At 39.9% G+C, this 16,057-nt stretch overlaps 1 protein-coding gene across 1 annotated transcript in view; it reads right to left on the bottom strand.

Annotated features, from left to right (window-relative positions):
* Positions 1–4,643: 4,643 nt before the first annotated feature.
* Positions 4,644–16,057, bottom strand: part of PIK3AP1 (phosphoinositide-3-kinase adaptor protein 1) — a 212,025-nt gene continuing 200,611 nt past the window's right edge. The window contains exons 16-17 of the mRNA XM_073596509.1: positions 15,021–15,139; positions 4,644–5,537 (exon numbers count right to left, since the gene is read on the bottom strand). Coding sequence (XP_073452610.1) covers positions 5,471–5,537; positions 15,021–15,139 — 186 coding nt within the window. The 3' untranslated portion in view covers positions 4,644–5,470. The remainder of the gene's footprint in view (positions 5,538–15,020; positions 15,140–16,057) is intronic.

The following is a 16,057-nucleotide window of genomic DNA, read 5'->3' as shown; positions in this document are numbered from 1 at the left end:
ATAATGCCCCCATCATACCCTCCACACTCCTCTCCTGTACATACTGTCCACTGGCATACCCTCCACACTCCTCTCCTGTACATAGTTCCCGCTGTTATACCCTCCACATTCCTCTCCCTCACCTGCACACACTTTTCACTTTTCCACTTTTATACCATCCATACTCCTCCCCTATGCCTCTTACACACAAAAACAGTTCTTTAAAATTATATTGAATATCCTCAATGTTACCAGCTCTAGAATAGGCACACTTTTGTTCCATCTTCACCTTGTCTTCCTTCCGGGTTCCATGCCTTCGGTCACTTGCCTTGGTCGGGCTGTGTTGCTGTCACTTTCACGCATGCTCATTCGCATCCTCTCTCTCTAATCCCCCCTCTATCTCTCATCCTCCCTCCCTTACCCCATCACCCCTCTCTTATCCCCTTTATCTCTCTCTCTCATCCTCTCTCATCCTCCCTCTCTCTTTTTAATTTAATTTGTTATAACAAAAAATGTTTGCATTCTTAATTATTTTTTTATCTATTTATTTTTTTTTAATAAAAAGCCCCACCATAATCCTCAACACCAGGCCCATGATGTTCTTAATCTGGCCCTGACCCTGCCCCTTCACAGTGCACAGGATTATGCATGCCCACTGGTATGACTGAGCTCTGATGCCTACTTTCAGGAAAAAGAAAAGATAAACATAACAATGATTATTAATAATTCTCAAGAAAACATTTAAAGTGGACCTTTCCACCCTTTCACAAAACATCACAGCAGCATACATTCATGAAACAAGCAAAAAAAAAAAACAAAAAAAAATATTTTTTGCTTTTACTTACAATTACTGTTTTTCCTACTTCCAAGTTTCTTGATGCACTGGTGAGGCAACCAGGGCCTTGCATATGCATCCTGGGAGGTTTCTGTCACAGGGGTGTACTCACTTTTGTTGCCAGCGGTTTAGACATTAATGGCTGTGTGTTGAGTTATTTTGAGGGGACAGCAAATTTACATTGTTATACAAGCTGTACATCCACTACTTTACATTGTAGCAAAGTGTAATTTCTTCAGTGTTGTCACATGAAAAGATGTAATAAAATATTTACAAAAATGTGAGGGGTGTACTCACTTTTGTGAGATACTGTACATGTGTGGCGCAAAGTCTTAAACAGATCTTATTGTACACAAAAGTCTATACAGTCTTTGATCAGACAGCTGTAATGCAGCAAGTGAGAGAATGTTATGAAAAAGTCCACTGTATCAGGGCCAGCCGTTTACAGGGAAGCAGAAGCAATTCAAAAAATACTAAAGCGCTGGAATGGATTTGAATGAAACTAAACTATTACTGAAAAACTGTGAAAATTATCCAATTAGTGACTGGGAGAAAACCAAATAATAAAAGCTGCAAAACTTAAAAGTGTTCAGGCACCTATGAAGAGTAACAAGTGAAATAATGTGTTGCGCTAATATTAACCTTCCAATCAATCTGAAAACCAGTGCAAACTCGGTGAATAAGTTAATCCCTCTAAGTGAGAATAAAAATGTCAAAATAAATAAATATAAGTGTGGTCAGGTCAGAAAACATATAGCCACTTAGTCATGATAATATACTCCACAGGATAAATAAGCAGGTTACCACCTATAAAATTGAATAAATATGACTGCTATATATATCATTCAATATCAAAAACTTCCTCTTATAATTCTTATTTTAACTTGGAGCTGTATGTTGATTGCCGTTCTTAATTGTAGAAAGTTGTGCACTGCACTGATGTATACTATTGAACAAAATCCCATATATGCCAAAGTTAGATCTGTTCACAAAATTCCCTAATATTGCTGTATTAAATAAAAGACTTCCGGATGGATGTTTTCAATTACCACGGATATATAAAAATAAAAAGAAGAGACATCATTGCGCAATGAACGATTGCTTTAAACTGGAAACACTTCACTGGATACACTCACATGAGCCTGGATAGTTAGTGCCTGGATAGAAAACAATCTGCCGCTTGGGGCGCGGTGAGTCCTGACACTGCTAGCAACGAGCTGTTGAACAGCCTTGATGCTATACGTCACTGACTCCTCCTGCAGGAGGAGGTATAAACTGGACTGCTGTGAGGAACAGAGGCACAAGTGTAACCTACCCAGGATCCAGCAAACAATACTGAACCCATAGAGGTTCTAAGTCGCATTTTGACCAAGATTAATCGCAAGGTCACACGCCCTAAGGTGAGGGGCTATCACCTGGGGGGAGCACTTATATTAGCACACAGCACTTTAGTTTGTGTTCACTGAAACACATTGATGGATTTTGGAATGTTTATGGACTGTTAATTTGATCATAGCACTAAGCTACACAGCACCGAATCGCACAGATGCAACACTGAATTACATGGATGTAGCACTGAATCGCATGGATGATATTTCTTTGGAATTTTTTATCAAATATTGTTTGAACATTGCACTATCACTGAATTACAGAGATACAGCACTGAATTGCATGGATGCAACACTGAATCGCATGGATGATTTTTGTTTTTTCTTGAAATATTTATTTATTATTTGTTTGAATATTGCACAAATATTTTGGAATATTTATATATATATTTCACAGGCTTATTGAAGCACTCTTATTAATTCATTTATTTATTGAAGTTTATTGCACATTAATGTATAGTATTTTGGACATTTTATACATGTCACGAGAAAGCACAATACCACTTTATTAATTATATATTTATATTTATCATTTTGATAGCTGAGCATTTTGTAACTTGATTTGATTATCTTGCATGGTATATGAGACATACGTAACGTTAGCAGCTGATCATTTGTAAGATACACTACTTTGGAGACCTGATTTGGTCAACCACCTGGAGGCTCACAGGACTCATTAGCAAACAAAGATATTCATTAGCAAACAAAGATATTGTTCCTTGCCATTTATCCAAACATCACCAACAATCATCTGCAGGATTAGAAGTGTGGGTATTAGAGCAGATACGCAGGAACATCTCCGAAGCCAAGAGATTCCATAGACTCTGTGAGCATGAGACTTTTTAGATTTACTCTTTAGATACTCTCTCATCTGGTGGTTTAAATAAAGAGTAAAGCCTTGTACACACGATCGGATTTTCCGACGGGAAATGTGTGATGACTGGCTGTTGGCGGAAAATCCGACCGTGTGTATGCTCCATCGGACAATTGTTGTCGGATTTTCCACGGACAAATGTTGGCTAGCATGTTTTAAATTTTCCGTGAACAAATATTTGTTGTCGGATTTTCCGAGCGTGTGTACACAACTTCCGTCGGACAAAAGTCCAAAGTACAAACACGCATGCTCGGAAGCAAGGACGAGCCAGAAGCGGTGATATTGTAAACTAGCATTTGTAATGGAGAATCAACATTCGCGCAAAATTCTCTTCTTCTTTAGTGGGATGATAATGAAGCTGCTTTGCTGGTGATACTGATGGAGTTATTGCAAACACATTTTTTTTCTAGTGATATCAAGAATAATATTATTATGCTTTTTTAAATTTTTTTTATTTGGGTAATTTACCACAACATTATTATCCCATAGTTTTTAAGAGCAAAGATACAACTATGTTGGTATCCCTTGTCAATTTTACATTGTATTTTTTTAAATGTAACTGCCTACTTACTCTCAAACTGTCATTTGAAGTAAAACACATAGCAAAGTATTATTCTCCACAATTTTTTAATTGTGCATTAAAAAAGAAAACAAATACAATTAGACATGCTATCTGACAATAAAACTTAACCAAAAAGTGCATTCTATGCATCCAAAAATATAGAAAATATACAAAATCAAATCATTATTCAGCCAAAAAAATAATGTCAAAGCAATAACTCCAAGGCCAATAATAAATAACACATTATATCCTCCAATTCCGCAACATTGCTGGTTGACAAACGGCCGTTCAGAAATGAAATGAAAAGCGCGAAATGAAAAGCGCAAAATGAAAAGTGTGAAATTAAAAGCGCGAATCAACACTCATCAAACTTCTACTAACGCGGAATTAGCAGAAGGAGCCCAAAGGGTGGCGCTAAAGAGCTGGAAAAACAATGTAGTACTTCACTACGTTCGTATTTGTTGGCCAACAATTCCTTGCCGTTTGTATGAAAGACAAGTTTGGGCCAACGCCAAAAGTCCACGGTTTTGTTGGCCAACAATCCGATCATGTGTACGAGGCTTTAGAGTTATCTACAATTTTGTAACATTACGCTTATTCCTACCCTACCCTCTTTCCACGGAATAAAAATGTAACCCTATAATTGATGAAGGGGGTGGAAAAGATGTCTGGGGTGGTGGGATCTCCCCACAAGAGTAAGTAAACATACTCAAAATAATGCCATTAGTACTATAGTGTATGTTACTATGTACTGACCTCCTGTTTTTAGATTAATAACCATCGTAGAATGTGTATTATTTACATCAGATCTATAAGAATAATTACCTCCAATACTTTTATGTATATTACCACTAAAATTGATACCAATTTTTAATATACATGACATCATGTATTCCTATACCGTGAAGAACTATCCAGTGTCTCATAAATATCCCCTTTCATAAAACAACACCTGGCTGTTATATATATATAACACACAAATAAAGGTACATACGACATATCCAGTGATGTCACACTTAATTTATTCATTTTATTGTTGTTTTTTATACTTTACGTGATTTACCCATATAAAATTTAAGTCTGCACTTAAAGTTTTGCAAATAATTACAATCCTGCTATTATCTATAAGAATCTGTTTGTAGATCGCCATTACTACACATTTCTAAAGGTGCCTTTGTTGTAATTTTTATGATAATGGTAAATCTCCTCTTTTTTAACATGATTTCTAATTAATGTACATGAGGAAGGTAACACGATATACAAAATATGTGTCAAGCTATTACTTTTGATTTACTTTAATGGTGCTTAAAATAGTGCTAAAAAGTCACAACAGGTAATATAATTTGTACAGAAGGTACCAGTATTCAATATATGAATAAGAGCAAAATTATACAAACACAGCAACATTGTATCTTCAGGTGATAACCGGTAAGTCTGCATGTATCTGGTTTTAGTTTCTAAACATTTAGATGTAGGGTTCTTCTAGACACTTTTAGGGTTCATGTTGGCTGCCATTATTATCATCATGATAGGTGATGTTATTAATTCCAAGCTGATGGATGTCACATTCAGGCTGTCTGGTGCTATGTTAATTTCCAGGTTGGTTAATGGTAAAAATAAATGAATCTTTATAGAGGTGCTTGAGTCCACTGTTATAGTCTGTGATAGCTCAGATTGCTTGGAAAAGGCCAGAAAAATGTATCTTCTTAGTGATCTGTACACGGTCATACAGCTCTTGATTTTGTTAAGTTTATTAGGGAAAATTACATTCATCCCAAAAAACTATGAGGGAACTGTCACCTATAAAAAAAATATTGTTTCCAGCAGCTGCATCAGTTACTGCCTCTGGGTGGCACAGGAGGTGCTCTGCAACTGTGACCAGATGAAGACATCTTGGATCTAGGACACAAAAAAAAAATTGTCATTGAGCTAAATCTTTTACCGCTTAAACCCACCAGGTACATTTAAAATTTAACTTAAGGCAAGAAAAGATATGCATCGGATGATATCTCTGCAATACATGCACATTTCCCCATCTTTTACCCCTTTTAAGACCCTGCAAGTACAGAAAAATACCCTGATCTGTCTGAAGTCAAAGCAGCTCTGAGTATCTTGTTGAGGTCTGTCACACTGCTTTCTCTAAACTAAAATTGCTATAAAATATGTCAGCCCTTCCCAGCTGCCTTTTGCTAAACTGAAGAATCCTTCTCCCTCTCCACAACATAGTCGCAGGGCTGCTGCTAGAAATCATGGGGCTCCGTACAGCCTACCTGACAGGGCCCCCCTCGAAAATATCAAATTATAGTTTTCTTAAAATGTCATGGCTGATATGATTTGCAGTCAAGGCAGAAATTTTCCCCTTAATCGAACAAGACCCATTCAGGAGAATAGTGCTGCTCTGCAAGTTTTCCCGCAACTGCATGCAAAGATTTCTGTTGCTATACACCAGTGCAGTTTAAGCAGCCAGTAAGGAGAGCAGTCAGCAATCCAAATGCTGACTGCTCTTCAGAGAGCAATCCATGTTTGAATGGGTACTTAATTTTTTTATTATTTTTTTTAGAATTTTTTTTATTTTTAGATTTTTTTTTTTCATTTTTTAACTGCCCTGTTGAGGGGCTCTGGTGAAACATCAGGGGTCTAAACAGACTCTCACATTTAAAGATAAGTTCACCTTTTCGGGCAGGATTTCAGTTTTCATAATATATAGAAGCATTTTCCAATGACATTTCTGGCCCAGCCATCCCAATGTACTTTTCTCTCATTTACCTCATCCACAGGAGGTGTAAAATCTTGTCCATTTACATTTTTTAAATTTTTTCAGATTCCATCACTTCCTGTAGATTGTCTCTGAGCATTCATTTCTGTAGGCCATACACTATCAATTACTCTGTATCCAATCAGGCAGATCCCTGTATTACACCAGGCATGTCCAGTGGGCTACATGCGGCCGCAGGGAGTTAAGCATGCAGCCTGAGCCCGTCTGAAGGGACCCTGGGGAAGACAGGCAAATGCATGTGTGGGGAAATGCCAGGGATGCTGTGAAAACCTAGCTGATGGGTGAAGGTGTGCTGATCAGGTCAGCTGGTAAACTTCTTCCTGTGTCTTACTGGTTTCTCTGTCTCTGTCTGTATACCTAGGAGTCTCTGAAGCTTTCTAAGAAATATAGCAAGGGCTAAAGTAAGGCCCTGTTCTCAAAACCAAAGAAAGTTTGTATTTTTCTGCAACTGAGGTACATTATTGGTATTGGTACATAAGGGAGCTGGATTTTAGAAAAGAAATAAGGTGAACTTACATACCTCCCAACCATCCCGGATTGCGCGGGACTTTCCCGCGATTGCAGGTAAGTCCCACGGATCTGGGCTGGAGTCCAGTATAGGAACAAGTTCCAGCACTGAGCTCCATGTAGTTGTGGTATGCTCTCACACTGCACTGAGCATTCCTGTGGAGCAGATGTTTTTCGGAATCCAGCTAGATTTGGGATTTATCGATATAATATCATATTTTTTGTATATATATTTTTTCTAAATTTGACTGCAACTGATGTGCAATAATGACTCATTATTAAGAATGAATATACATTTATTGATCCCATTCTATATTTATTACTTTTTTGTTAGATTGACAGCTCCCTGACTTTATGGCTGTTCTTTGCGAGTTTTGATTAGGCTGCTTAATGGTGGAGGCAATGCACACCACGGCATACTTTGAAACACAATCTGGAAACATCCCAGTCTAGGGTTTTTCAGTGTTTACTATTTTCAATGACCAGCTATTTAACTGGCTGAATTCCATATCTCTGGCACAATACTGCTGTTTAAATATTTTTTGAGACCCGAGGCTCCGTCGCTCTTTAGTGTGGTTCGTGCACTATCCTACAATGGATATTGTAATTGTGAGTATATCTCTTATCCCATGTCCTGATTTGTTCTGCTATGTTCATACAATTGTTGCTATTTTAAGTAAATATACATATATACTCTCCATTGTATGTTTTATCATACTGAAATACAACTTTTTCTCTTTATTAGACATATAACAGTTCACTTCTATTTAACCCCTGAGGAAGGAAATGAATATGTTTATCCCTATTTCCCTGTATTTCTGAAACATGTTGGGATTTTTTGTGATCTTATCGTCTTGCATGACCCCTTTTTTGGAGTCCATATGTAATCCAAACAACAAGCAACTGTATATGCATAAATAACCTATTATATGATTTTAGGAATATCTAATTGTATTTTGTAATTGTCATTTTGTAATAAAATTTGTTTTTTTTTTTTTATATACTCTAGTACTTTTTGATTCTATCCCTTACTCATACTCCTACCCGTACAATCCCTTTAAGGGCATCCTCTTTTCCAAATTGTTAAAATATGGGATGTGGTAGGAGTTTTTCTGGGAATTAACTCCTAGGTGATTTCTCTTGATTCATTTATTGTTCCTGTTATCTAGGGGTATAGGGGGTCTGGTGTGATCTAGGAGTATAGGGGGGTCTGGTGTTATCTAGGAGTAAAAGGGGGGGGGTCTGGTGTTATCTAGGAGTATGGGGGGGGGTCTGGTGTTATCTAGGTGTATAGGGGGCGTCTGGTGTTATCTAGGGGTACAGGGGGGGGGGGGGTCTGGTGTTATCTAGGATTATAGGGGGGTCTGGTGTTATCTAGGATTATAGGGGTGTATGGGGGTCTGGTGTAATCTAGGAGTATAGGGGGGTCTGGTGTGATCTAGGAGCATAGGGGGGTCTGGTGTGATCTAGGAGCATAGGGGGGTCTGGTGTGATCTAGGAGTATAAGGGGGTCTGGTGTTATCTAGGAGTAAAGGGGGGGGGGTCTGGTGTTATATAGGAATATGGGGGGGGGTCTGGTGTTATCTAGGAGTATATTTTATAGCTACAAGGAAGGTTTCGTTTAAACGTGCCTCTTTAGCCCCTACCACTGTTAACATTTTTTGCCGCGGTGCGCATAGCGTGCTGTATGTCACTATCTCCCTAAGATGTCCCTCATTCTCAAGTTGAGAGGTATGAACTTAGCCTTTAAGACAGAGGAAGGGATTGAGGATAAAGATTTTTCAGTTCCTTTTGCTGCAGCCCCACTGGGCAGTGAATGAATGGAAAGCAATCTAATGGTTCCTGTTCATTCACAAACTGAAGCATAGTAAACACAGTTTACTATGCTTCAGCGATACATGACACAGGAGCAACTGGTACTGATCACTCACTGTGTTCATTCATGAAAGGAAAGGAACAGTAAATATGACATACTTACCTTTCTGGCCCCCCCCCCCGCTTTCCATCCTAAAACAATGCCCCCATGTGCCTGCAGCAGCTGCCGGTGGGAGAGAAGGGAAGGGACACAGAGGGGGGCCCGACAGCAGGGGGTGGGAAAGCAGATACCGACCCCCCTTCAGTGCAGCAAGAGAGAGGGAGCAGAGGAAAAGCGGTAGCGCTGCAGGAGACGGCAAAGGAGGATTGGCAAGTGCCCGGGCCCCCCTTTGGAACTGATGGGGCCTGGGCTCAGTACAGGAGGGCGGGTGTTATGTCAAAATAGCCAATTCATCAAGATCTCCAATTACGTCACTTACGGTGACTGTAAACCATAATTAATGGGAGATTTTGATGACTTTCATGTAATGACAAAACACTGGCAAGCATGCACACTCTGGTACACGAAGACTTTGCTGTTTTGACAAAGCAGCGGGTAACGAGGAAAAAGTTGTTGCTGCCGCGGAGGCGGAGATTTTATTGGTTAGTATCGGAGCGGACTAACAATATCCGCTCATAAAACCTTCTCTAGGAGTGTAAACGGTTGCCGGTGTTTTGTCTAAACAGCAAGTCGTCGAAATCTCCAATTACTGACAGTTTACAGAAACCGGAAGTGGCGTAATTGGGTAGCTTGATGAATTGGCTATTTTGACGAAACACCGGGTGCCATGCATAGTCGGGAATTGTTTTGTTGTCCAAGATAGGAAATGAGAGGGCATATTGGATGCCTTCAGATAACACAAGCAACAGTAAACAGAACAGCTTTGTTCTTCTGACAGGATCTTAAAAGGTATTTTTTGCACTTATCAAAGAGATTAAAAAAATGCTTTCAATGGTATATTTAACACACCAAACTGGAATAAATAAGAGATGTTTGTTGTTAGGGTTTTCATACACTTAAACCACTTCAATTCCTGACACTTTCACCCCCTTCCTGCCCAGGCCAATTTTCAGCTTTCAGCGCTGTCACACTCTGAATGACAATTGCTCGCTGTACCCAAATAAAATGTTTATCATTTTTTGAGACAGAGAGAGCTTTATTTTGGTGATATTTAATCACCACTGGGTTTTTTTCTTTTTGCTAAATAAACAAAAAAGTCAGAAACTTTTTTAGTTCCTTTTATAAAATTTTGCAAATAAGTAATTTTTCTTCATAAATTTAAACCAAAATTTGTACTGCTACATTTATTTGGTAAAACTAAACCAAATCAATGCATATTATTTAGTCTATATATGTGTGCGCACTGCGCTAATAAAGAACACCTGTTTGTGCTGCCATTTAATATTCAATAAACATGCAAATGAGGTGAAACAAATGTCAATGTAAAAAAGAGAGAGAGACAAATAATTCCACAGTAGCGCACCAAATTAATCTACAAATCTCTTAAATATTAGCATTGTAAAATAATGATCAACATAAAACACCCATACATAATGAAAAGTGTCCATATGGCATGTCCGTACGGAGACTCTTTACCACGTGATCAGCCATGTCCAATCATGGCTGATCATAATGTAAACGGGAAGAGCCGTTTATCGGCTTTTCCTCACTTGCATCTGACGCGAGTAGAGGAAGTCGATCGGCTGCTCCTCTGACAGGGGGGGGTCTGCGCTGATAGTTTATCAGCACAGCCCCCCCTCGGATGCCCACCCAGGACCACCAGGGATGCCACCAGGTCCACCAGGGCTGGCCCCCACTGATGACCACCAGGTATGGCATGCCTGGTGGCCATGGGTGACAATGTGTGCCCACACATGATGCCAATGTGTGCCCACACCTGATGCCAATCAGTGACCACCAGCAATACCTGCCAGTGCCTCCTAATCAGTGATGCCAATCAGTGCCACCTATCAGTGTTAATCAGTGTCACTCATCAGTGCCCAACTATCAGTGCCCATCAGTGCTGCCTTTTAGTGCCCATCAGTGCCACCTTTTAGTGCCCATCTGTGCCACCTATGAGTGCCCATCTGTGCCACCTATGGGTGCCCATCAGTGCTGCCTATGAGTGCCCATCAGTGCTGCATATCAGTGCCACCTATCAGTGCCCATCAGTGTTGTATATCAGTGCTACATCATGAGTGCCAATCAGTGCCAGCTCATTGGTGCCACCTCTTCCGTGCTCATCAGTGCAACCTTATAAGTTTCGCCAGTGCAGCCTCATCAGTGCCCATCAGTGAAGGAGAAAACGTACTTATTTACAACATTTTATAACAGAAACTAAGAAAAACTTTTTTTTTTTCAAAATTTTCAGTCTTTTTTATTTGTTTAGCAAAAAATAAAAACCATAGAGGTGACCAAATACCACCAAAAGAAAGCTTTATTTGTGGGAAGAAAATTATAAAGATGTTGTTTGGGTTTAGCCTAGCATGACTGCGCAATTGTCATTTAAACAGCGACCGCGCTGCTAGCTGAAAATTGGCTTGGGCAGGAAGGGGGGAAAGTGTCCTGTATTGAAGTGGTTAAGTATCCCCTCCTCATCACTTTAACTCATAGTGAGCAAATTTGGTGGACTTTTAAGTCAATGGACATGGACCACCACAATAGTGTCCATCTGTCCAATGAACCTCTCCGAAGTGACGAAAAGCATCAGAGCGTGGCTACACGGCAACGCTGAGACTTAATCTGGATGGAGATTGGCGTGTACAAGCGGCTCTTCAATAACATCTAATAAGGCGATATTTACCAGACACGAGAGTAAATGGCAAGAGCATCAGGTGAGCTTTATTCCTAAGGAATTGGAATTGGCACACATCACTTAACCCCTGTGTTGTTTATTTTTTTTGCTAAACAAATGAAAATAGACCAAAAATTTTGAAAAAAAAAAGTTTTCTTAGTTTTGGTTTTAACATTTTCTAAATAAGTAATTTTTCTCCTTCACTGATGTGCGCTGATGAGGCTGCACTGATAGGTGGCACTAATAGACTTCACTGATGGGCTCTGATGAGGCGTCACTGATGAGGCGGCACTGATATGTGGCACTGCTGGGCATCACTGATGAGCACTGATTGGCATCACTGATGGGCACTGATTGGCATCACTGATTGGTACTGATTGGCATCACTAATGTGCACTGATTGGCAGCATTTGTGGGCACTGTTGGGGCTGCACTGATACTCCAGGTCACTCATGATCAGTGCCCTAATTATCAGTGTAGATATCCCCCGTGTGGATTTTCCGGTTATCGGCTCCCCTTTCCTCACGTGCTGTCAGCGTAAGGAGAGGATTACTGATAACTGGCAAATCCTGTTTACACTGTGATCAGCTGTCATTGGACACAGTTGGTCACATGGTAAAGAGCCACTTAGTTGCCTTCCCATCAATGTCAGCCTACGCTGTAGCCGTCTTTCGGCTATAGCGCGGGCAGGAAGAGGTTAAAAGCAAAGTTCAGGATTCATTAAAACAAAAAAAATATACTCACCTAGGTGGATGCAGCATCAGTCCAATGCTGTATCTTTCCCTTGCCAGCTCTAAGACTGAGAACTAAGTGATTAAACACCACTGATCACTCAACTCTCGGTCTTCAGGCTACAGAGAGCTGGTGACTGTCAGTCACCAGCTCTCTGCTCTGCCCCTCCAGCACTCACTGGAGCACTGGGCTGTGGAGGGGTGGGAATGGCTAGCTCAGGCTCTCAGCAGCTCGCTGAGAGGCTGAGCCAGCTGCCAGTCCAGGCATCTTGGTGGATCCCAACCATATAGTTGGGATGTTCTCAGAGCCTGGACCGGCTCTGTGACTTCAGCTGACAACAGGCTTCAACCCGCTGTTGGCTGAAAATGGGTCACAGGTGTGCAGAACAAATATCATATAGAGCACCACCATATTAAAGGTATGTACCACATGCTAATACTCTATAAACGAAAAACAAAAAAGGAAGGAAAAAAACAGACTTTACTGGTACATAAGAGATGACACATTTGGTTTATCCACTTGCCAAACGCGCACTGTAGCTTTACTGCTACAGTGCAGGCCGGCTGTGCAGAATCACATACTGTATATATATGTAAATCTGGTTTTCCGGGTAAGGAGCACCTCCAGCTGCCTTCTTGATCTGTCCCAACAACATTGGTCTGACTTGGTATGTGGAAACACATAGATAATCTATGATTGGTATAAATAAATGTATGTATTTTAATTACTTAATCAATTGTTTTCTATTAGTCAGGTTCTTTTCTCTCACTGATCCCAAGATAAGGTCCTTAACCACTTCAGCCCCAGAAGAATTTATCCCCTTTCTGACCAAGCCATTTTTTGTGATACGGCACTGCGTCGCTTTAACTGACAATTGTGTGGTCATGCAGCGCTGTACCTAAACAAAATTTGCGTCCATTTTTTCCCACAAATAGAGCTTTCTTTTGGTGGTATTTGATCACTATAAACAAAAGAAGAGCAACAATTTTGAAAAAAACGCAATATCTTTTACTTTTTTCTATAATAAATATTCCAATTTAAAAAAAAAAAAAGTTTTAGGCTAATATGTATTCTTCTACATTTTTTTGCTAAAAAAAATTGCAATGAGCATATATTGATTGGTTTGCGCAAAAGTTATAGCGCCTACAAAATAGGGGATAGATTTATGGCATTTTTGTTATTATTTTTTTGTTTTTACTAGTAATGGCGATCAGCGATTTTTATCGGGACTGCGATATTGCGGCGGACAAATCAGACACTTTTGACACAATTTTGGGACCAGTGACATTTATACAGTGATCAGTGCTATAAAAATGCACTGATTGCTGTATAAATGTCACTGGCAGGGAAGGGGTTAACACTAGGGAGCGATCAAGGGGTTAACTGTGTTCCCTAGGTGTGTTCTAACCGTGGGGGGATGGGACTGACTAGGGGAGGAGACCGATTGGTGTTCCTACTTAGTAGGAACACATGATCGGTCTCCTCTCCCATGACAGAAACGGGATTTGTGTGTTTACACACACAGATCCGGGTTCTCGCTCTGTCACGAGTGGTCACGAGTGATTGTGGGTGCCCGGCGGTCACCGCGCCCGCTGGGCACTCGCATTGGCTCTGGGGACACGCTGTGGGCACGCGCGCCTCCTACAGCGTCTTAAAGAGCCGACGTACAGCTACGATGGCTCACCCAGGGGAGCCATCCTGCTGCAGTATAACTGCGGTGGCTGGTCAGGAACCAGTTAAGAAGCAAGTTGATCTTGTGGATCTTAACAATTTGAGTTATATAAATGATGCATATCATGTAATGTATTGATGAAGTTTTGGAAATATTTTTTACTTTTTTATGAATACAATTTTTAACATATAAATGAAATGAAACAGAAAGTTTTATGAACCGAATGTATCATCTCTTATGTATCAGTAAAGTCTTTTTTTTCATTTCCTTTTTTTTTTTCATTTTTAGAGTGCAGAACGAACTTCACTCCTGTGATCCATATGGCTTTGGCTATACTTCTCCTTTAATAGTCATATACACTAACAAATAATACAAGTTAATTTCTTCTATTGCTTGTTGTGAGTTATTGCTCATCACTGCTATTAACACTGTGCAGCTGAATAAAGCATGTTGCTGTATTAATCATGAAAAAAATATTTAGCCAAAAAAAAAAATCATCAACTTTCAGTGTAGATTAGATTAATCCAGCAGTGAGAAAGTATGGAAACTGCCATTTCTGACCCCATTCTGAAAATACTAGTTGTCTCTAGCTGATCGTCTGGCATCAATAAATTCAAAGACGATGGGGTTGATTTAGTAAACGCAACCAGACTGTGCACCTTGCAAGTGCAGTTGCTCTCATTTTCCCCAGAGCTTAGTAAATGTGATGAAGCTTCACTTTGTAAAGAAAGTCAGGTTCAAGGAAAATAAAAAAACAGCATTTTTGCTTGAACATGATTGGATGATGAAAATCAGCAGAGCTTCACTGCATTTACTAAACACTGGGGGAAATGAGTAAAACTGCATTGCACAGTCTATTTGCCTTTATTAAATCAACCCCAATGACTCAGAACAAAAATGCAGATAAGCTTTAATTTTACTGGCTGTACACCTGTTTTAGGTCTGTGACTCAAAAAGTATTTCAGTTAAAGAGCATTTTTAAAATCAGCAATGGCAGCCTCATTAGTTCTTTCAATACAGGTCTTTTTTAAATTACACAGCTTTACCTTCTAGTACTGTGGTTTTGTATCCTTGGTGGCCTTGGAGGAGGTCTTTCTTCTAGCAGGGAGGCATGCCGAGGACTGTATCTTGGACGCTCCTCTGGTAACTCATCTGGTAACTCCTCCTACAATATCAAACATAATACCAACTCCATTTTTGTGTATAAGGGCTCATGAACACAGCCATAAGGGGCTATACAGCATCCAGAGTCTCCATAAAATCTTTCCCTGGGCTGCTAAGTACAGCTGTCCAAAAAAAGATGCGCCTGTATGCGGTTAAAAGCCAGGGGTTGTTTAAAGCACCTGCATGCACACAAAGTACTTATTCAGAGAATACATATCTGTATTAAGAGCATATGTCTAAGCAAGTGCTTTATGTAACCATTGGTGATTAACCATGAACAGCTGCATTTTCTAACGGATCTCTGTGGATGCCTGTATGCAGTGGCTGCAGTTCCTGGAGACATTTTTATGAATGGCTCTGGATGCTGTATAAGCCTTAAAGTGGTTGCAAACCCTCACATACACTCAGTGAAGTGACTGGCTTCAGGTGATACACGGAGATTAAACAAATCCTCCTACATAAGTATGTACCTATCTATCTTCACGCGTCTTTCCCCTACATTCATTCAAAGTGCAGAATTTACACAGGATCTCTCAGGGAGAGATCACAGATCACACGGCACAGAGGAACAGAGCTGAGTCTGTCAATCACAGGCTGTGCCCTCCCCTGTCTTTATTTTTCTTTTGGTGTCAGGAAACTTTGTCAGAGGAGACTTATGGCAGAGGAGCGAGGTAGCGGACAGAAATTACACTTGGTGTTCTTAATTGAGACCAGTACACACAACAGAGGGATATGCTTTGTTCATATTTCATGTCTGAGGTTTACAACCACTTTAAGTCTTTTAATTGGTGTACATGGATATCCATAGCCATAAAATGCTTTGAAATATATGTAGAGCCAATGAATGGGGATAATAATATTTAGGAACATTTAATAAATGCTTGCAAATGCAATCATAATGGGAAAACCAAAACAGTCC

This window comes from Aquarana catesbeiana, linkage group LG08 (assembly GCF_042186555.1).
Source record: "Aquarana catesbeiana isolate 2022-GZ linkage group LG08, ASM4218655v1, whole genome shotgun sequence".
NCBI classification, from domain to species: Eukaryota; Metazoa; Chordata; class Amphibia; order Anura; family Ranidae; genus Aquarana; species Aquarana catesbeiana.
The sequence above is the reverse complement of the archived record's forward strand: the minus strand, read 5'-3'. Positions and strand labels throughout refer to the sequence as shown.